Source organism: Pseudoliparis swirei, unplaced genomic scaffold, assembly GCF_029220125.1.
Source record: "Pseudoliparis swirei isolate HS2019 ecotype Mariana Trench unplaced genomic scaffold, NWPU_hadal_v1 hadal_28, whole genome shotgun sequence".
Classification (NCBI taxonomy): domain Eukaryota; kingdom Metazoa; phylum Chordata; class Actinopteri; order Perciformes; family Liparidae; genus Pseudoliparis; species Pseudoliparis swirei.
In genome coordinates, this window is record NW_026613264.1 from 552,691 (window position 1) to 575,951 (window position 23,261).

A 23,261-nucleotide genomic window follows, 5' to 3' on the forward strand; every position below is an offset into this window, starting at 1 on the left:
TGCATATTTTCAGTAGTTGTGTCGTTCGTCTTCTCGTGATTCTTGAAGCTGTCAGTGTAAAAATAAAATGTCATCATCAGAGCAGCGAGAACAAAAAGGCACAGACGAAAGTGACGTGTCTGCAGAACGTCGAGTGGAAAACGCTGCTGATGAGAGAACGCCTTAAGAGATTTTTATTTCTGTTTTGACAAACGATGAGGCTGAAGTCCCTCGCTGTTTTTAGGGTGAACGCTGATTAAAGTTGTGTGTGTGCGTGTGTGTGTACCTAAACTGCCTTTACCACTTTACAATAGTTCACTCTTTTTAACTGCTATCATACCTTTTTTCCCTGATGTCAGGATGTTAAAAGAACTTGACAAATAAGAAGAACACGCTTACAATAACATTTACATCAGAGACATTTTCTTGTTCTTATCATCTCATGCATAGAGATGATGGCAGATACCATTTGAAGGTTTTACTTTATTAAAAAACGCCTCTTGGTCTTTTTCGGTCCGTATTGACTGGTTCCCTCGGTCCTCAGTGCCAGACCTTGATCTCCCCGGCCCAGTCGCAGGTGGCGGCGGTGGCAGGCAGGATGTGATGCTGAGCGACGCCCAGGCAGGGCTGGCTGTGGGCGAGCAGCGTGTGCAGAACACGAGCGCCGCGGTAGTCGTAGAAGTGAGCCGAGCCGGAGGAGCTCCCCGAGGCCAGGATGGTCCCGTCCAGAGAGAACTCGCACTGCACCGCGTATCCCTCCACCTGGAGGCAGAGTGTGGTGCATTAGCCTTCCACGTGCATCATCACCGGAGTGTGATACGATCAATAAGAGATGTGGGCAACCTACATGTTAGAATAGCACGCAGGCGTTCTTAAACATCTCTTGTTATATGAGAGGAGACCCTTTCATTTCATTTAACGGATTCACATTCTGGATGGAGAGTGGAGGTCTGGACCGGGGAATATGACTACTACCAACTACGCCATGGCCCTGCTGAGACTCCGCCCACTGCTGAGACTCCGCCCACTCCTCCTCTCTCCCTCCATCTGCCTGATGCATCGTGGAGGTCTGGATCGTGGAATATGGCGACTACCAACTCTTCACACACTCTGTCGTATTCATTGTGTTTTAATTAGTGTGTAATGATTCCTTCTGGTCACATGACATCTATTACACCTGTCCATCATCAGTAAAGTCTGCAATAAACTTTTTACAATCACATTAAAGGTTTTTTTAAAGGTCAAACCCATGTAGTCCGTGAGAAGTGTTTTCTTTTAAGGAATAAGAAAACATGAAAAAGGTTCAGAAAGGAAACATCTTTATCATAATGCTGAAGTTGTTTGTGTGCGTGTACTCTGGATCGATCCGGCCTGCATCGACCCTCTCCATCCTCCCCATTCTCTCCATCCTCTCATCCTCCCATCCTCTCTATCCTCTCCATCTCCTCATCCTCTCCAACCTCTCCATCCTCCCATCCTCTCCATCCTCTCCATCCTCTCCATCCTCCCATCCTCTCATCCTCTCATCCTCTCATCCTCTCATCCTCCCATCCTCTCATCCTCCCATCCTGAGGCCAGTCGTTGCTGACCTTGTGAGCCTCGTATCTCCGCCTCTTGTTCATCCTGTAGGGCCTCTGGGAGGAGAACACGGCCATGTAGTCCCCGTTGGTCTGGGCAACAAAGGCCTCCTCCAGGGGGTGGAGCGCCAGGCTGGGGCACGTGAATCGCTCCTGGTGGCCAAGAAAGTGAGACAAAGACGACTTGGAGATGTTTTATGACATCATGCGGCAGTTTGCGTTGTATTAAATGGCGTCGTACACCGTTTCTGTTATTCTGTCCATCCTACGTATTAAATAGTAGGAAGAATTTACAAGACCCCGGAGACTTCCTGTACTGTTCAATAAGTCCTTAATTCAACTGCAGAAATACTGATTAAAGGGACACACACTCAATAATAGACACACACACTCAGTAATAGACACACACACACTCAGTAATAGACACACACACACTCAGTAATAGACACACACACACACATTCAGTAATAGACACACACACACACACTCAGTAATAGACACACACACACACACACACTCAGTAATAGACACACACACTCAGTAATAGACACACACTCAGTAATAGACACACACACACTCAGTAATAGACACACACACACACTCAGTAATAGACACACACTCAGTAATAGACACACACACACTCAGTAATAGACACACACTCAGTAATAGACACACACTCAGTAATAGACACACACACACTCAGTAATAGACACACACACTCAGTAATAGACACACACTCAGTAATAGACACACACACACTCAGTAATAGACACACACACACTCAGTAATAGACACACACTCAGTAATAGACACACACACACACACTCAGTAATAGACACACACTCAGTAATAGACACACACTCAGTAATAGACACACACACTCAGTAATAGACACACACACTCAGTAATAGACACACACTCAGTAATAGACACACACACACTCAGTAATAGACACACACACACTCAGTAATAGACACACACACTCAGTAATAGACACACACTCAGTAATAGACACACACACACTCAGTAATAGACACACACACACTCAGTAATAGACACACACACACTCAGTAATAGACACACACACACTCAGTAATAGACACACACACTCAGTAATAGACACACACACACACACTCAGTAATAGACACACACTCAGTAATAGACACACACTCAGTAATAGACACACACACACTCAGTAATAGACACACACACACACACTCAGTAATAGACACACACTCAGTAATAGACACACTTCCTTTGATGCACCTGTCCAACACGCATGTATCCGGGGTGTGTGTTCTCCGGCGTCTACCTGGTAGATCTGGTTGGAGACCTTGGCCGTGGTCCGGTAGTCCCAGGCGATGAGCGTGCGGTCGGCAGAGTCTCTGCTCACGCAGTCGGAGCTCGTGATGAAGTCCACGCCACCTCTCAGGAACAGGATGTCCAGGGTCTGCTGGATCCCTGCTTTGTACTCTTTCACCACCTGGAAGGGCACAAGATCAGAATCAAGCCCTTTAAGATTCAGAGCAAAGCCACTGAGGAATCCTCTTCAATCTACGACACACTGTGGATCATTTGAAGTCGTGATTCAAACCAAATTAAGTACATTTTAAACAACACAATTTAGTTAGAGTGACATCCATGACGCTTTATTACTTTCGACGAGTTTTCCGAGTCAAACGCAGCGCGGTGCGTCAGATGGTTCTCGGTTCGCAAGATGGTCGTTGCCATGGAGACGGCCTCGAAAAGGTCCCGGACAGAGTCAACAATCCACAGGTGTCTGTGGAGAGGGGGGGGGGGGGTGAGAGAGAGTCTCACGTGACCCCTGCTGTGCCAGAGCCCCTCGGCCCGCATGGAGACACCGGTACCGCTGTCAACCAGGGCCCTGACACATGTTGACCCGTGGGTTTCCAGGACTTTTCCAAGACTTTTCCAGGACTTTAAACCACATGTCCATGACCAAACTGAAACCTCGGTATAAACATGAACATGTAGAACATGCTGCGTATCGAGAGCGTACGCCGGCTTATATTTTGAGCGTCTTTCTTTAAAAAACATATTCATTATTTCAAACTCGGCGTAAATGAACATGTGATTATAACAACATTTCCATGATTTTCCAAAACTTTTATGATTTAAGTTTTCTCCATGACTTCCAGGCCTGGAGACGAACATTTTAAAATGCCATGACTTCTCCAGGTTTTCCGTGGCCGTACGGACCCTGCTTAATGCTGCTGCAATCGTTATTGGATTATAGGTTTCATTTCAGAGCGGCAGAGCAAACAGCTTGCAGCTGCACTCAACGTAGGACAATTTAACCTTTGACCCCTACTACCTGAAACCTTCCTTCTGCTTTCTAACTTAAACCGTACTCTTGCTCTTATCAATGAGTTTAACATAACACGGTCGTCCCAGACTTCAGACTAATAGTTTAACGTTACGCCCGGGGGGCTTTTCATCTGGCGGGATCATTTCTCCCTCAGTAAAACAAACGCGGCCCAACGCTGAGACTGACAGGCGGCCGAGCGCGACAGCTTTAGCAACCTATTTGCTGAGGACTGATCGACACTCACTCCGTAACTCACGTTGACGCCGGCTGGCAGAAGCAATCCCTGCCGTATTAAAGCCAAAGGCCCTGCGGGGGAAACTATTCATTTAGTTGTGGAGGGAAGTGACATGAAAGCCCTCAGTTGCTAAGGAGGAGAATAGGATTATCATATGAAACGGTCCATTAGGCTTCAGAGCAGGACCGGGTTGGAGCTTCACAGGAACAACATGCGAGCGGCAAATTAAATTTAAATGAGCGCATGCATACAGCAATATTATACTGTTAGAGAAATAAAGCATGGGCGCACAGCCACATGTCGACTACTTTGTTCAGACTCACTGGTGTGTGACTCTGGGTGGAGATGAGGAGCATGAGTTTAAGATGTAGAAGGTCAGAAAACAGTCCGTCAGTAGACGGGTGGCTCAAGCGGCCGTCACCAGAATCCCCACACCTGAGTTCACTAGGGGACGCGTCGCCGGAGCCACTGGGCCTCACCGGGCCTCACCGGGCCTCACCGGGCCTCACCGGGCCTCACTGGGGCAGATCTCAGGCTCACTGACAGCTTCCATGGTGGCAGCGAGGCTGATCCTGAGGAACTGGAAGAGCCCACATCGGGCCACGCCCACATATGGCCACGCCCACATCGGCCCACGCCCACAGACCGGCTCAAAGTCATGCCGGAGAGGGCTGCTTTTGAAGGTCTGGTTGCCATGGCGAAGAACAGTTCAAGCCAAACTGACCACGCATGGAAAAGTCTGATGGCTGTTATTATAAACTAGAGGAGGGGTCAAATACTCAGGTCAGATTTGGGTTTTGAGGGAAATGCAAATACAGATGCAGGGCGGTGTAAACACACCGACAAGTAAAAGATCATTAAGGGGTGCCGGGGTGGAATTTTTGTTGTTGTTGTTGTTGTCTTTGTTGTTTTTGTTTTGTTTTTGGGGGGTATGTATGTATGTATGTGTATATATATGTGTATATATAAATACATAAATATATGTATATATGTGTATATATGTATGTATATATATTTATGTATATATATATGTGTGTATATGTGTGTGTATATATGTATGTGTAAATGTGTACATATGTGTATGTATGTATGTGTGTGTGTATGTATATGTGTGTATATATATGTTTATGTCTGACATGTGTGTACTTGTTTTATGTTTATATGTCTCAACGAATAACAAAATGTAAGTGACAACAAAACAAAAGCAGTGTGTGAACCAGAGCCAATGGAGATGATGCATCTCCTGTGGAGGTCGTAGGTTTGACCTTGCAGCTGCGGGAGTCCCAGGCCTTGACCGTTGAACTGTAGCCGCCGCACAGCAACACCTCCGGGCTGCTGGGATGTGGCGCCACACACATCACCTTGAACTGGTTGTCCAGTTTCACGACCTGCTGCCCTTCAAGGAGAAAGAAGAGAGACAAGATCAGCCATCTTGTTTTTACTGAACTCTCTGATCACACGATGAAAATAAAATATGATGGAAACAAGTTATTTATACTTATATTATATGTTGTGCTAAAAGCTAAGATTCTTATGATAAGAGCCATGTGCAACGTCTTGCACTTGTATACTATAAGTTACTTTCAATCCTGATACAGGGTCAAGATATATATTTTTAAATATTTAAATATTTTCAAATAACCTCAAGAAATAATATAATACAATAATATATTGTCATCTAGTATGAGGGATTTGGAAGTAAAGCTGGTACAATAAGTCGATGAATTCATTAGTCAGTTGATAAATAAATAAATCTGAAACTTATTGATCCTTCTGGAATCTTTTACCGTAAAATGGCAAATTTTTGTCTGAGGATTCGATGCTTTCCTTTGCTTTATCATCGGTAACTGATTATATTTTGAGTTTTCACCGTTAGTCGGACAAGACACAACATTTTTAAGCAGGATGCCGTTCACATCAGCAACGTCTGGACCCAAACTAACCTCCAGCTGCATGTCATTTACATATTGTGATGCAAAATGTACCGAGATTATCAAACCAGCCACATATTTCATAGCTTAAACAACATAACATTATTCTTGTATTGTAAAAATAAAGCCCCCCTAATGCAAAACAATGTTTGTTTTTGTCTTAAAATGTTTTCTTCTCAACTTACAAAGACACGAAGAGATGAGAAACAAGAACAGGAAACACTGTTTTTGGCTTAAGGTGGCTGGATCTAAACATCTATTTTAAAAACGTCATACTTAAAAACAAAACAAAAAACACTGAAGGGCGTAAATACAATTAACCCTCCTGTTGCCGTAGGGTCAATTTGACCCCATTCAATGTTTAACCTCCTGTTACCTTTATATTTACTGACATATTTTACCCTCGGGGTCAATTTGACCCCAGCAATTAAAACCTCCAGAAAATTATTAGAATTAATATTGTTTCCCAAGTTTAAGTGTGAGGTACTTTATGTTTGTTTGTTGACTACCTAAATAGCCCTTTAAATATATAAAAAAGTTGATATTTCTTATATGTTTGACAGTGAAAAACAGCCTGGAAGAACACCGACATTTAACATTGAATGGGGTCAAATTGACCCGAAAGGTAACAGGAGGGTTAAGCCCGTCAGGGTGCGACGGGGAAATTAGTTCCATGGGGTAAAACAATGCAGAAGGCTCCAGGAAGAGCCAGACCGTGAGCCAGGAGCTCAAGGCGCTGCAGAGGAGAACACCGCAGGGCTCAGCGGCTCCTCATTAATTCAGAGAACAAACAACAGAAACTAGCATACTCCAGAATTCGATTGCATTGGTCCAAAGTTTTAACAGGCAATTCTGTTGGACTCGCACTTCCTGCTTAATTGGCTTATGCATAGCGGCACGGAGATCTGTGGTCGAGATTTCAAACTCAAGTTTGGATAATGAGAAATCTACATTCTCCTCATAATAAACAGGCCTCGTCATGTTTCGTTCAGCTAGATTAGTTAGCTTGCTTGAGAGGACTAGATAAGGGAAGTCTGCAGATATCTGTCCCTAAACTCATAAGAGTTTCTCTTTGTAGTCCTGAAAGAACGGATCCTGAGAGGAGAGGGAGGAAGGAAATGGATGTTCTGCCTCATTATCGGGCCCGTCAGCCGAGGGCTGTCACTGCGGCTCAGGCAGAGGTGAGGAACACGCCGCTTGGTTTTGACAAGTCGCGTCCAAAGAATATTTTCTAAATAGGCTGAAGGGTTATTTTTGTATTTTTGTAAGTAGTCTGAAACACTGACAAACACTGACTCACCTCCAGCGACGTGTGTATGCATTGTAGCAGAACATGTACCGAGATCATTAAGGCTGGATATATGTTCCAACGATGAAGTGTTCAATTAGCACCCTCACATTAATAACCAACTGCTGCATATATATATATATATAACAAGATAAAATATCAAACATCGCCATGTATATATATATATGTATATATATATATAACAAGATAAATATATATATATATAACAAGATAAATATATATATATATATATATAACAAGATAAAATATCAAACATCGCCATGTATATATATATATGTATATATATATAACAAGATAAATATATATATATATATAACAAGATAAATATATATATATATATATACAGGACTGTCTCAGAAAATTAGAATATTGTGATAAAGTTCTTTATTTTCTGTAATGCAATTAAAAAAACAAAAATGTCATGCATTCTGGATTCATTACAAATCAACTGAAATATTGCAAGCCTTTTATTCTTTTAATATTGCTGATTATGGTTTACAGCTTAAGAAAACTCTAAAATCCTATCTCATAAAATTTTAATATTTCCTCAGACCAAGTAAAAAAAAGATTTATAACAGCTGAGTGTTTGTCAAGGCTCAGGAAACCCTTGCAGGTGTTTCGAGTTAATTAGACAATTCAAGTGATTTGTTTAATACCCTACTAGTATACTTTTTCATGATATTCTAATATTTAGAGATAGGATATTTGAGTTTTCTTAAGCTGTAAGCCATAATCAGCAATATTAACAGAATAAAAGGCTTGCAATATTTCAGTTGATTTGTAATGAATCCAGAATGCATGACATTTTTGTTTTTTTAATTGCATTACAGAAAATAAAGAACTTCATCACAATATTCTAATTTTCTGAGACAGTCCTGTATATAACAAGATAAAATATCAAACATCGCCATGTATATATATATATATATATATATATGTATATATATATAACAAGATAAATATATATATATATAACAAGATAAAATATCAAACATCGGCATGTATATATATATACTATATATATATATATATAGTTTAAATGACTATTAAAATTAAATGGCTTTTTTCCCAAAATAATACCTGAAGTAACTACAGCCTAATCATGTTCCATGTCAAAATATTAAGCGAGCAGTCTCGGGTGTGTGAGATAAATCTGGTACAAATGGTGTTTTGTGTGTGTGTGTGTGTGTGTGCGTGCAACAGGATGTGTTGTTTTGAAACAGAACGAGCACTTTGTCACTTGAATATGACGGTGGGCTGAGATATCCACTGGAGAGTTATGTTATTAAATAAGCCAAACCCCCAGACGTGATGCATTATTGTGCCCTCGCACGAATGCATACAGAAATGTAAAACTCAATCTTACAGCTCAATCTCACCTTAAGATACTCTCATCGAAATATGATGCTGCGAAGCCGAGAGGAGGTGGAAGGATAACACACGACTCTGGTATCGGCACCATCTCTGTGTATTAAAGTGGTTTTGGAAGGAAAGGGATCTGGACAGAAGACTCAAGTTCTGCATCCACAGACACCGACTGACACTCCAGATTAAATCAATGTATTCCACTCCCAAACTCCTCCTCTCTCCGTTTCTCTTTCTCTGAATATATTGAGCCCTTTTCTCTCTTCTTCATCCTCCCCCCACCCCCTTTCTCTTTTTGCCCAACGCCCCTAAACCTCCTCTCCCTCTCCTTTTGCTTTGCAGCTGTGACAGCCGGCCTGTGGCCCACTGAGAGTGGATATAAGACTCCACACATTAAATTAAAACACAGGAGCAATGGTAGAAATGGGTCCGCGCATCACGGCGAATGCATCGGCTCCTTGACAGTTCCATTCGCCGTTAAACATCCCGATCGGTGCAGCGTTCGGTTAGGTGATGCTGATGTAGAAATACGGGGTCGGGTGTCCAAGAGACTCTCACTGATGATTAAAGTGCCTGCAGACATCTTCAGATGGAGGGCAATAGAGCAGAACAGGCCCAGCTGCCTCCCGTGTTAGAGTGGAGAGGCTTTGCATTACCGTGAAGAGAGTAAAGATCACATTCATCCTGATCGCAGGGCGACGTGGCCGACACTCAGCGCCCTCGGCAGATCGACTGTTCAGACATAAACTGCATGACTGTTGGGCGCTTCATTAATTTGTAAAGACATCCCCGTCGTGATGATGCCGCTGCTTGGTGTCGCCCCGTTGAGAGCGTGTCATGTGTGTCATCCTCTGGGAAGATGGGATGAAAACCTAAGAGTTACATCATCTGTTGTTAACCCTCCTGTTACCTTTAGGGTCAATTTGACCCCATTCAATGTTTAATGTCGGTGTTCTTTGGGGTCAATTTGACCCCAGGCTGTTTTTCACTGTGTCAAACATATAAGTACTAGAATGGGCACTCGGTAGAGCGCATACCTTCGCATATCACAAGATTGGGCATTGAATTATGAACATTTTGGCATTAGTTGCATGGCAATTGGACAAAAATGTATGGTGCTATGGTAAAAGAAAGATGTTGACCTTTCCATGACCTTGACCTTTGACCCGATTGATCCCAAAATCTAATCAACTGGTCCCCGGCTAATAGACAATCATCCCACCAAATTTCATGCGATTCGGTTCAATACTTTTTGAGTTCTGCGAAAGATTTTGACCTGTTCATGACCTTTGACCTTTGACCCGATCGATCCCAAAATCTAATCAATTGGTCCCCGGATAATAAACAATCATCCCACCAAATTTCATGCGATTCGGTTCAATACTTTTTGAGTTTTGCGAATAACACGCATACAAATAAATAAATAAATAAATAAATACACGGCGATCAAAACATAACCTTCCGGCATTTTCAATGCGAAGGTAAATATCAAGGTCACAGGAGGTTAAACATTGAATGGGGTCAATGTGACCCTAAGGCAACAGGAGGGTTAAAGTATGCAGCGGGGCCCGTATGTTCTTTCCCAACTTTCTGTGCCGAGGTTAAAATACGTCGTGACATGACTTCAAAGCTGCTCGTTTGACCGCACCAGGACGTCCTACAACGCCGAGCGAGACAACGCCGGCGACCAAAAGACCAAAATATCGGTCTATTTATGGCGCTCTCTGGCTGTGGTTCGTGACGCTCCGCTGTAAGGTCATGGCGGCTGCTCCTGCGGTGATGCATCCATTATTGATCCCCTTCCTGGAGCCGCCTGTGTGTTTAATAGGGCCGGCCAAGCTATTATCCGGAGGCTTTATTGGCAGTATTGACAGCCACGCTGAGAGGGGAAGTGCAAGCGGCAGCAAGTCACCGCAGCAGCGCGTTGACCCCGAGGTGGAGATGCCACAGGGGCTTCACAACAATGTGTGTTTGTATGTTCTTTCTGATGAGCCTCTTTGAGGTCTTCTTCTCCAGATATGAACACAGCGACACACGAAGCGTGGATGAAGGAACAGCCAGGACAGAAAGGTTCCGTGCCGTATTTCAGCCGTGCAGGAATTCATAAATCGCTTGGGTTGAAGGGAATGAGCGAAGTGCTGAACAAGCAGCGTCTCGCTGAAGATTGTTTGTGTGATTGGTTCTCGTCCTCTCTGCCAGGACGTTATGCGCGGCCAGAAGGAAGAGCTTCTCCAGAGCAAACCAAATTATTGATCAGTTGTAAATGTCACCTTCGGTGGTTTATATGATCACACAAAAGGGCTGACGAACACAATAAGCCAATTCATGAGTGGATTTCATTATAGGTGGACAAGAAATGTTCAGGAACGAAAAGCAATCATGGAGCCGCCAAAGAACTTCATTTAGAGGATCGACCTCCGATCGACCTTTGACTGCAGCGTCGTCGCCGGTTTTCAGTTTATTATAGCGAACAACGCCGAAGGTATACTGCAAAGTGAGGATAATGGAAATAACACATGTCATTGTTATTATTATAACAAATGAGGATGAAATGATGTAATAATGGAATCAATAACACATGTCATTGTTATTATAATAAATGAGGATGAAATGATGTAATAATGGAAATAATAACAAATGTCATTGTTATTATAATAAATGAGGATAAAATTATATATTAATGGAATTAATAACAAATGTCATTGTTATTATAATAAATGAGGATAAAATGATATAATAATGGAATTAATAACAAATGTCATTGTTATTATTATAATAAATGAGGATGAAATGATATAATAATGGAATTAATAACAAATGTCATTGTTATTATTATAATAAATGAGGATGAAATTATATAATAATGGAAATAATAACAAATGTCTGTTATTATGATAATAACTGAGGATGAAATTATATAATAATGGAAATAATAACAAATGTCATTGTTATTATAATAAGAATATTATTATAATAAATGAGGATGAAATGATATACCGTGTTAAATAAATAATAAATAATGTACACAGTATATCATGATAGAGTAATGGAAGAGACGCTTGTGATAATCTTGCAAACTCTGTGGTAAAGTTATATATATAAGTGTCTGGACCCCGATGGATTTTAGAATACTAACTACTGAACATATTTAAATTTCGGGGGAAGGCTCTTGGGGACACTTGGAGGAATCTTTGGAATGGCAGGGCGGACCAGTTATGATGCATTTCATATGCATCATAATACATTTGAAAGGATGTCCCTGAAATGTCTCACGACGAGAGAGAAAAGCAGCGCAGACATTTATACAATAAGTTTTTAACAGGTTTTGGGCCCAGAGGCTTTTCAAAGTCACGCTACTCAGACATGACTGTACTAGCTTTACATGTTTTAATTAAAAATATTATATAAGTTTTGTCGGACGTATTTTTTTCCCTCGCCTTGGATATTTGGAGATTTTTTTTTATTAAGAAGCAGCTAAAAAAAATTATCTAACAAATAAAATGCAATACAGTTTCAATGCAACAGAAAAGTTAGACCACAGTCATTCTAGTGCTTTGTCGCTGCCTGTTGACACCAAACTGCATCTAACATAGAGTTCCGTCGCGGTGGTTTGTGACGCCGTGTTCATCCGACCTCCAGGTGGAAGTGAAGCTCCTCACCTGTCTCAGCGTCTGTGATCGCAGCCTTGTTGTCAAAGGAGCCAGAGAGAAGGTGCCGCCCGCAGGGGGTCCACCGGGCGTCCCGCACAGCTCCCGAATGGCAGGTGTAGACCCTCAGGCATCGCCCGCTCTCCACTCCGTCCCACACCTGCCAGAGACGAGCACATCGCGTCAGGCCAAAGTCACGGCAACGCAGCGAGGCTGCAGAGTCCTTCCCACCGACGGCTCCGACCGCTCTGGAAGGAAGCTTTGGGAGAGCTGCTGCATGACGGACACAGAATGGGTCAATTGGTATGAACAGGAAGCTTTAATGAGTTTAAAGCTATCGTCTCAAATCTATTATTCATCCACTCTGTCATCTTCATTGTGTTGTTCCTGTGTTTTAATGTGTGTAATGATTCCTTCTGGTCACATGACATCTATGACACCTGTCCATCCTGGAGAGGGATCCTCCTCTGTTCTCTCCTCAAGGGGTCTGACCTTTTACCCTGAAGGGTTGTTTGGGAGTTGTTCCTGATCCCATGTGAGGTCAAAGGTCAAAGGTCAGGGATGTCTATGTGTACAGATTGTAAAACTCTCTGAGACACATTTGTAATTTGTGAAAATGAGCGACACAAATAAACAGAATTAAATTTAATTGAAATCTAGAATGAGGGATCATATAAGCAATTTGTGCTCGGTCTTTGTACGCTTTAGAGAACGTGGTGACGTTGACCCCCGCATCCTTGAACGAGACCAGATGCAATAAGGTGACAGAGAGACGACGTCACAGGGCGATGACACGCTGGGGAAAGGGTCGACACGCTCCTGTGTTTCCTGAGGCTCGGTGTGGCGGCCATTGCTCTCCCTTCTCAGATGCTGCATCTCGTGTGTGAAGGAGGGTTTGGTGAATGTCTCTTGTTCAAAGCTGATAAAGATATCATAAGCCTTCCTCCAAAGATGTTATTGGAACAAAAACTAAATGAAGTCATCCCAGTGCTACTGGGGAAATTGGCATAATAAGTATACAAATCAGGCTATTTTTGCTGGATTTAAAAGCCCAAACAGCCTTTATAATGAATGAATCAAACTAATTACATTTGAGCGTGCCTGTGAACCAGTTTCTTTTGAGGAGAAATGGCTTTAATGGTTTTGTATTGTTTGAGGTTTCTCTGATTATACCACCCAGCTGCCTTCTGTTAGTTCCAATTGCCCTGACTACTCACACTGGGATGACATGTTATAGCGTTGTGCAAATAAAATCCATAAAGAGCCTTATTATGCAGACAGGGATGCATGAACACGTGGTGTCAGCCTGCCAGATTGCTCTCGTGTGGATCTCGGCATTGTTTACTCCTTGTTGTCACGTTTTTTGCACCGAGATTTAAAGACATCTTGGGAAACAGGTCGGTCAATATTGTGACGTGCTTTTCAAAAATAGGAGGATTTTCTGTCAGACGTGTAAAAAAAGACAAAAGCTCCTCCTTAAAGCCTCGCCTGACATCCAGTCGGGGTTCTGGTCCGATGCCGACGGAGGCAGACGGCACTAATGATGAAGTCTTTTTTGCTTCCCCGGCCCGGAGCACAGAGGAACTTTGAAGATCTGTGGACCCTGCAGATCCCTCCCTGTGTTTCATTATTAAAGCCGATTTCTCCATACAGCATAAGAAAGTAAAGAAACACATTGAGAACTTGTGTAGGCGACCACGGTTCCCACAGGAGACGGATCGGGGGAAGAGATGGAGAGGGCTGACATGCCGACACGTCAATCCAGCAGGCAGTGCTTTAACACACAGGATGCCACAGATGCCTTCAGGGTGAGAATAAAGTGACAGAGAGCCAGATAAGCACACGTCTAACTGTAAGAAGCAAAGTCTTGAAGTGAAGCATCTATGAGGAATAGTTCAAAGCGTTGCACAGCAGGATGATCGTCACTTTGCTGCTCCGACACGGACGTCTCAAGGTAAAGAAAAACTAAAGAGGGACGCATCTTTAGCCACAAGAGCTTTACAATATTCAACTTGTTGCACCCTCCCTGCAGCATTACATTCAACATACCAGGGCTGGCGAGTGGGGTTGTCATACCCTACGGTAGGAAATAACCACAGTGGCAAAAAAACACTTCTAAAACATAACTATTAATTATGATTATTGTCATCTGAAGAAGAAGAAGGAAAAGATTATTACGAAAATAGAAGAGGCACATGAGGAAATGTGTCTCTGCGGCATCTTGTTGGCTCCTTTAAAATGATGAGGTGGCTCCACCCCCGCCCCCCCCATTCGAACAATGGATCTGTGTATTCTATGTTTATCTATTGGAACTGCTTAGGCTGCAATTAGGTGCTTCTGACTGTATATTCATGAGAATTTAAATCATTATTTTAGAAAAGCACTAATCCGAACAGAAAAAGAAAACAATGAAATGAAGTCATTAGGAACAAAAGTCATAACACATTGGAAGAAGTCCATCGGGGGTCTGCGTGGACCCCAGGATAAGAGTTAAGCCCCATCTCCAATGAATGGCAGCCACAATGATACTCCCCGTCGCGGCTCCATTCAATGCACAGCCGATTGCAATCATCGTGTACGATGTCAGACCTGGTCGCCAGAGAAAATGAGCGCTTGTTTATTTGAATCCCATTTAATTTCACCGGCCACTTAAGCAGACGTGCAGAGTGGATCAACGCAGACGACTCGTTGGGATAATCTGCTTCCGAAATGACTCTCGGATAATAAAACCTAATTGGTATTTGTTTTATCAACTTAAAAAACGGCAGCGTTACACACCTGCCGTATCCATGACGACAATGGCTGCAAACAGGCTGGAGTAATGACAGTCTGACTCTGGCCCTGAGGCTCAGGCTCAGAGGATGGAGGAAGAGGAGGCGGAAGCCTTCGGGGTGTTGGCGAAGAAACAGAAGGAAAGTGGAAACCCTTCATGGAGCGTGTCCCCCGTCTCTCTTCAGCCAAAGAGAATAGAACAGAATAGATGTAAAGACATCTTTCATAAAGCTGTGCAGGATGTCAAGTCAGAAACAAGACATGACAAGCTGTCACAATACCATGAAATGAAAACCTCCACATCAAACACAGCTCACTAGTCACATGTGTCCTGTGATGATCTGAAACAGGACAACATGTGGAAGCAGCCATGACCTCCGTGAATTCACATGGATTCGAGCGATGTCTCCCTTTATACCTACTTTATGCTAATCCCATGCAGTTTTGAGGAAGACCTACTCAGTGTTTTGCATGCAGTATAAGTGTGTTATATTTACATATTCTAAAAAATGTGTATTTGCATATTTCTGCATACTGGAGTTCCATAAACATTGCAGAAATTGCAATGCTTGGGTATGACTGGAGAGCTGAGACTTTAGTGGATCCAAGGAGCCCAATTGTAATTCTGTGTGATAATTATATATATATATATATATATATATATATAATGTATTGCCACCATTTTTGGAAAGTTGAATGAAAGTGAGTGAATGAAGTGACAGGGAAAGGAGAGATACAAAATAAAATAAAAGGTTTACATTAAAATATTTATATACATATTCTAATACATTTTGGGTTTAAATAACCTATGCCTCTCACGGTTTAAAAATATTTATGCATGCCATCTTCTGAAGTCAAGGAATTCCCGTGTGATTCAGACAGGTTTCATCGAGATCATGAGAATAAAATATTCCTTCTCATCTCATAATCCAGCCTGATTCCAGACCAGGCATGCACCGCCAACAGTGAGGCTCAAATTAATTACCGCTCGGACTGAAAATTACAGAACAAAAGAAAAGTACCTGTTGAAAATCCACTTAAATTGATCGAAATGGCTCGCAAATCATGTGCATGGATAAGCATGAGTGTTTCACTTGCTTCTGTGTGCCGATGTCACAGAGAACAGCTGGTGAGGCAGTCGGAGACAGAGAGCTCTTTGCATACAAACAACCAGGTCTTCTCCTTTCTTTCCTCTCCTCCACCATCTGCCCCAAGCTGCCTTTTCCAGGTGCCAGAAGAGGTGGATGCCATACTGCTGCACTTTTATGGTTATGCAAATGAGATCATGCATATTCAAATCATTACATATTCAGAAACCTCTAAGGATATATTGGTGGGGTACGTGGTTCCGCAATGGGATAGAAATATTTAGCCACTGGCAGAAACCTGCACGACTTGACCTTTACCTGAATGAGGATGGTGTTGCTGGTGTGAAATACAGAGAAGAGAGAGGGAATCAGAAAGAGAGTCAGAGAAAGAGAGAGAGGAAGCCCCATGGGGTCTGACATGCATTCAACTGACAGTGACTGATATGACTTGAAAGAAATTGGTTTGTGGTACATTTATAAATTGAGGCAGCAGCGCCCGATGTTATCTCTCTGCACCGGTTATTATCCCCCAGACCTCCCGACCCCCGATGCACTTTGCCCCTGAGAAACCAGACCGATGGATTTATGTGAATACTTCCAAATCACCAAGAATATGAATTGGAGGCCAACTTTTAAATCACGTGGCAAACACATCCGACTGAGATTGAAATCTTTCAGTTTCTGATAAATAAAAATTGAGAATTCATTATTTCACCACCAATTAAATAAATCTCCTATTATCAATGTCTTAGGTCCCGAGGCTCAGACGCCTTGTGTCAGGAAGAGTTCTGCTGTGGCTCATTACCTTGAAGGTCTTGTCCATGGAGGCCGACAGCAGCAGGTGGCTGAGATGAGGCACGGGACACCACCGCACCGTGTTGACGGGCCCCTGGTGGCCCCCGAGGCTCATCAGAAGCCTCCTCGGGATCCCCGCAGCGCCGGGCTTGTGGGAAAGATACGGCTTGATTCTGGCCGACACATCTGAAATCATGTGGCTGTCCCTGGTCAGACTCCCTGGGTCTTGCTCCGCTGGGTACGTTGGGTCCGCGGTCCCGACTGAAGGTGCCAGTCTCTGTCTCTTCGGGATGTACGGTCGGACACCAGACCGGACGGTGGGGTTTCTTTTGGCTGGGTTCAACCCGTCACCGAAACGCTGCGTCATGTGAGGAAGGGTCTGTCGTGGGGAGCTCTTCCCCTGACTCATAGGTAAACTCAAAGGAGCTGCAGCATCTCTGAAGTTATTTCCTTGTGCTGGCCCGTCTCTGGAATAATTGCTTTCCGAGTCAAGACGGCTTTGTGGCTGTGAATGTGGGGGAAGCAAAAAACTGCGACTTTCAAAAATGTTTTCAACCACTGACCCGTCAGCATCAGATGTCAAGTTGTGAGGGCGTGGTGTTATCTCAGAGGATTTACACATCCTGACTTCTTGGTTGTGTTCACGCGGCGCAGTTTGAACTGAAGCCGATGTTTCCTCCTCCGTTTGATCAAGATGATCATCCTCGGATTCTGAATCTTCGTAAGCCACCAAGGAAGACATCTTCACATGACGAGAGCCTGTTGGAAAATAATATAGGGGAAATGAAAAGGACAACAGGTGAAATATTCATTCATCCATCAGAGGCCTCCGGGCGACATCTAGCGGTGGCTCGTATGTATGCACCTCAAAGTCGACTGACGTGTTGTTTCAACGGCATAAGTTCAATTTACAAACGTTTTGTTGGGTGTGTATTGTTTTATTAGGGTGCAATATACAGCACCCAGCCAACTCCATGCAGCCGCCAAGCAGACAGTGTATGTTAAAGGTAAAAACACACGAATAGGATTTAGGGAGATGCACAATTAAAATATCAGTTAGCAAACGTTACGTTACGACTTTTCGCATACACGTTAGATAAAAGTTCACTTAGTTCACGTGAACGTGCGTGTGTAAGTTGTCCCGTGAGCTGAGTCCTTTAACACAACCCCAACACAGAGTTAACGCGACGGTCATATAGGTTAGCGAGGTAGCTAACGTTAAGTGAACTAAGCTAAATACATACGGACAGATTGTTACATTTATATTATATCTTGTATTTATGAGTTGTCTTATACACTTGAGTAAACTTACAGACAATACGATGTTAACGTTCATTCATTAGGATAGGTCTCTTATATGCCACACCAATAGCTAACGCTACATCGGCTAACGCTGATCGTTTGCGTTTCTGACTCGTCTAATAAAACGTGATGCACTTCAACTATTGTACTGCTAAAATAACTGCCGTCTGAGCCTTACTGTGGCTAAAACGGTCAAACGTTAGCTCCAAAATCCTGCAAAAATGTATAAAGAGTGTTCGGCTTTTCGCAATAAAAGTAATGTTTCGAATTATCCACTCATATAACATGCTTACGCGTAAAAAGCTTTTATTTTGAAAGCAGCCGGTAAGAACGGAAGTGGATGTCGTACGCCATGTGTTCCTCCGACATACACCGTATTGATACGTTAGTTTAACTCCTGGGTTTCCCTTGAAACCAAGCTGATAAAAATAAGGACAACCTACTGCGCATTTAATGTTTTAAAGAGATTTCCTACGGTGGGACCTTTGCGCTCATTCATTATGAGCGGAACCTTCGAAGACGCGTATGTGTCCCTGGGAAGCATTTGATCCGAACACCCGCTACCCCAGTCAGGCTGATGCAACTTCATTGAGGTGTCAGCGGTGTCTAAATATACGGTATGCGGCTCGTTGTTTATTCAACCATAAATAACATTAGCCCCTCTATTACTAAATGTGATTCTAAGGATTTTACCATTTATGATATAAGTCAGCGTGAGGTAAATCTGGAGATTGTGTCAGATGATTAGCTAGCTCAATAGCTTCATCAAGTTAACTGGTATGTTGACATATGGGAAGATGTCAAACTCCCGTGTGAGGGGATCCTGTAATGCTTGAGCAGTTAAGATGAATGCTATACAGAACACGTATCTTTTAATAGTGTTATATGCTTGGTGAGTAACGTTCATGTGTTGTACCTTAACGCCATGCAGGGACCTGGAAAGATGACAGACTGTCATGGAGATGGCGAAGGAGACAAAAGTCCTCTGGAGATCTACGAGCAGCTGGCAGCTCAAGGAGACGAAGTCAGGGTCTTGAAAAACGCGAAAGCAGAGGAAGTAAGTGCTCGTAATCTAACTACAAACAGTGATTTCACTCTGGGTTAGTTAATACAGAGGTGGTTCATCTAATGTTGTTATTAATGTCTAATGTTAAGCGTCTTTGAGTATTTTGAAAATCGCTATAGAAATGTAATGTATTATTATTAATGTACTTGAGCAAATCAGTGAGCTGGTCTGGTTAATGGTCAGTTTCAATGGAGCATTTTTTTTCTTTTACTGTCGATTTAATCCACACAACAAACTATCAACAGTTTTCAAAGGGACTTTTTTTTGTACTATTGGTTAAAAGTAGTTCTATTGAAAACGTTGAATATTGAGATCCATAGATTGTCCACAGTAACCTGGACATTGTATGGAAGGAGTCGTAGAAACCGAGAGCTGAAACCAACAGCTAACTGCACGGCTTTGTATTTTGGGTGAACAACCCCTTTAAAATACAATGAGAATAGCTTTTAAACCAACACTTTTTTATTGCGATTGTTTTACACTGACACTTTTTATTGTGATTTGGCTGCTTTATCTTAAGTTGTTGGGTTCCTCAGGCTGAAATTGCTGCTGCTGTCCAGATGCTGCAAAAGATGAAAGTAAACTACAAACAGTTGACGGGTCAGGATTACAAAGCAGGCTGTCCGCCCTCAGACGACTCTGTTGCCCCTGACAACAGGCCAGCAGCAGATGGGGCGAACAACGAAGACACTGTTGACCCATGGAACGTTTCCACCGACAGCGCCAAGGGAGTGGATTACGACAAACTCATCGGTACGATTAAAAGTCGCTGCAAGCGTGGCCTTCCCACAAAGAGCTGGATTTCTATTGCTACGTTTTCGATATATTTTCAATCATAAGGTCAACATGTGATTTGTGCTATAGGATAGCAACACAATTCCCATTGTGTCATGTCTTTCCTTAGTGAGGTTTGGCAGCAGTAAAATTGACATGGAGCTGGTGGACAGAATAGAAAAGGTATCGGGACAGAAGCCGCACCACTTTCTACGCAGAGGGGTTTTCTTCTCGCACAGGTCAGCGTTGAAATAACTGAAAATGTGTCATCTGTGTTTGAGAATTTCACAAGTTATTGTGCGACGTCAACATGAAAACGTCCACGCCGTACCTCCGTGACCTTTCGTTCCCGTTTCTCCACTAAGTAAAACATGTTGGTGAGAGTTTCTGGGAGAATGAGACGTCAATATATAACTTTCCTCTTATCTCTGTTCCCGGCAGAGATATGCATCAGGTGCTTGATGCGTATGAGAAGCACAAGTCCTTCTACCTTTACACTGGCAGAGGTCCGTCGTCAGAGGCCATGCATGTCGGTCACCTCATCCCCTTCATCTTCACCAAGTGAGTTCTCCCTCTAGAATGTTTATTAATCACAAAGAGCTATTAAAGGCAAATGCAAGTGTTAAATCAGAAAAGCACAATCTTAAATTCTGGTTATCAAGTTGGAGTCGAAACTGACTTTCTTGTTGCAGATGGTTGCAGGATGCATTTGACATTCCTCTGGTGATCCAGTTGACGGACGATGAGAAGTATCTGTGGAAGGATCTAACACTAGAAGAGTGCCACCGCTTTGCTGTGGAAAATGCAAAGGACATCATTGCCTGCGGCTTTGATGTGAACAAAACCTTCATCTTCTCTGACCTCGAATACATGGGGTAAAACCTCTTCCTGACTGACGCCCCTGATGCTGAGGCTTCCTCGGATGCGTAGAAGCCTTGCCATATTTATTATTTGTTCACATAAAAGCAGATCATTTCTTAATCTGGTCAAGAGTTTTGTGTTTTAATGTGTTCATTTTATTTAACCTTCTGCAGAGCATCCCCTGAATTCTACAGAAATGTGGTGAAGGTCCAGAAACATGTGACGTTCAACCAGGTCAAAGGCATCTTTGGATTTACCGACAGCGACTGCATCGGTAAGGCAGCGGCAACAACTGACGACTGAGGCTTCCTAATTCTAAAAAATAAAGACGGATCATTCGCCGATTTGCTTTCATAGTCAAGCCAGCCGCTGAAAAATGTACTCTCGTTTAGATTTACAAAATATGTCGGTGTAATCCTGTTCTTTGTTTTTGACATTTCTTTCCGATCCTGAAGTTGTGTTCACACCTTGCTGTTTCTTCATGGGGTTTGTCATTTTCTGTCCATCCAGGGAAGATCAGCTTCCCAGCCATCCAGGCAGCCCCATCTTTCAGCAGCTCGTTCCCACAGATCTTTAAAGGCAGAACGGATGTTCAGTGTCTCATCCCCTGTGCAATAGACCAGGTCAGGACACCCTGACAGTAATAGATGACACCATAAAGGGTCATATTTCACAACGACGTGTATATATATCTATCCTCTCGTTCATCCAGGACCCCTACTTCAGGATGACCCGTGATGTCGCTCCAAGGATCGGCTACACCAAACCAGCCCTGCTGCACTCCACCTTCTTCCCAGCCCTGCAGGGGGCGCAGACCAAGATGAGCGCCAGTGATGCCAACACCTCGATCTTCCTCACTGACACTCCCAAGCAGATCAAAAACAAGGTGCCCCTGTGTCTAGGCATTGCTAATTTAAATGTATATTATGCGTACGTGCTTACTGATCAGTGTTCTCGTTACTCACAGGTCAACAAACATGCCTTTTCGGGAGGAAAAGACACAGTGGAAGAGCACAGGAAGTATGGTGGAAACCCAGATATAGACGTTGCCTTCATGTACCTGACCTTCTTCCTGGAGGATGATGAACAGCTGGAGAAGATCAGACAGGTGAAGATGTGGATGACAAAGAAAACAAATGATAGTTTCCCAGCTTTATTTATTGTGCTAATCCCGCTCTTTTCTCTGTTCTTTTTGTTTTCCTGATTCTCTCCACGGCTTTGACACTCATTCCGGTTTCTTCTTCCTCCCTTGAACTCTTCAACTCCCTTTCTGCACACTCCTCCTCTTCCTTTAAACGTCCCTCTGCAGGATTACCTCAGTGGAGCTCTTCTCACGGGAGAACTGAAGAAGCTTTTGATTGAGACGCTGCAGCCGATCATTCTGCAACATCAAGAGCGACGCAAACAAGTCACAGCCGAGACAGTCAAAGAGTTCATGACCCCCAGGCCTTTAAACTTTAACTTATAGCCTGCTTGTGGAACTGTGACGTCAAGGTGTATCAAGTCACTGATCTCTCTGCCAGTGCAAAGAATGATCCATCTTTTTCCATTTAACTTGCAACGTGAAGACGATGGTGTGCTACTCTGTGGCCGACGAAGCATTACCCTCGCCTTCATGCTACTTGTTATAAATCTATTGTCATGAAGTGTTTGTGTTTGCAGCGCTGCTGTAATGTCACATGAACCCGACTCTTCACCCAGAAAACCATTCCGGATGAATGACAAATAAATAGTTATTGTTGCTAAATCTGCTTCCAACACAGCTACGCGTCCACCTTTTAACAGTGTTAGTCGAGAAGTTGTATTTTACTTTGGGGGGGGGTAGCCATAGCCATTGAACAGTAACTGTCCCTTTGGAATGAACAGAAGCAGCTGTGTGTAAGTGATCGGTGCAGGATGATCATATGAGAGGTGAATGTCTGAAGAGTTTGAGCATATCAATAAAGAGGCTATCTGTGTCAAATGTTTGTCTTATCAGCAAAAGGAAGTTAATTCAACTCTTTCTGAGCGCAGTCGAAGTGTTGAGGGTATGCACGGACATAAATAAAAAGGACTTGAACAACCACAAACCTTTCTTTTGAAAACGCATGTTTATCGGCGCCCACGGCCTTTTACCTTTCACTTCAGACATGTTAAATGTTTCCAGCAGTCACAGTTAATACATAATTGATAATAGCTGTATGAAATTATAAAATGGTGGCCCAGTTGCTGCGAGAACAAGACAAACTGT

The 23,261-nt window shown here is 43.0% G+C and overlaps 2 protein-coding genes across 3 annotated transcripts; one reads left to right on the top strand and one right to left on the bottom strand.

The window, feature by feature from the left end:
• Window positions 1-444: 444 nt before the first annotated feature.
• Window positions 445-18,570, bottom strand: wdr25 (WD repeat domain 25). 2 transcript variants are annotated; one of them, XM_056410866.1, is made up of 7 exons: window positions 18,341-18,570; window positions 17,039-17,787; window positions 12,386-12,533; window positions 5,387-5,517; window positions 2,870-3,040; window positions 1,569-1,709; window positions 445-741 (listed from the first exon to the last, which is right to left on the bottom strand). In XM_056410866.1, the coding sequence occupies exons 2-7, from the start codon at window positions 17,768-17,770 to the stop codon at window positions 520-522; spliced, it is 1,545 nt and encodes a 514-aa protein (XP_056266841.1). In that variant the 5' UTR covers window positions 17,771-17,787; window positions 18,341-18,570; the 3' UTR covers window positions 445-519. The 2 variants fall into 2 exon arrangements, with proteins under 2 accessions (XP_056266841.1, XP_056266840.1); XM_056410865.1 differs by having other exon boundaries at window positions 2,824-3,040.
• A 303-nt stretch (window positions 18,571-18,873) lies between these two features.
• Window positions 18,874-23,100, top strand: LOC130191211 (tryptophan--tRNA ligase, cytoplasmic). The gene is made up of 11 exons (XM_056410867.1): window positions 18,874-18,947; window positions 19,262-19,387; window positions 19,933-20,149; window positions 20,301-20,409; window positions 20,612-20,731; window positions 20,863-21,045; window positions 21,205-21,305; window positions 21,542-21,654; window positions 21,744-21,917; window positions 21,999-22,139; window positions 22,341-23,100. Exons 2-11 carry the CDS (start codon window positions 19,274-19,276, stop codon window positions 22,497-22,499), a joined length of 1,431 nt encoding a protein of 476 aa, XP_056266842.1. The 5' UTR covers window positions 18,874-18,947; window positions 19,262-19,273; the 3' UTR covers window positions 22,500-23,100.
• Window positions 23,101-23,261: the final 161 nt, after the last annotated feature.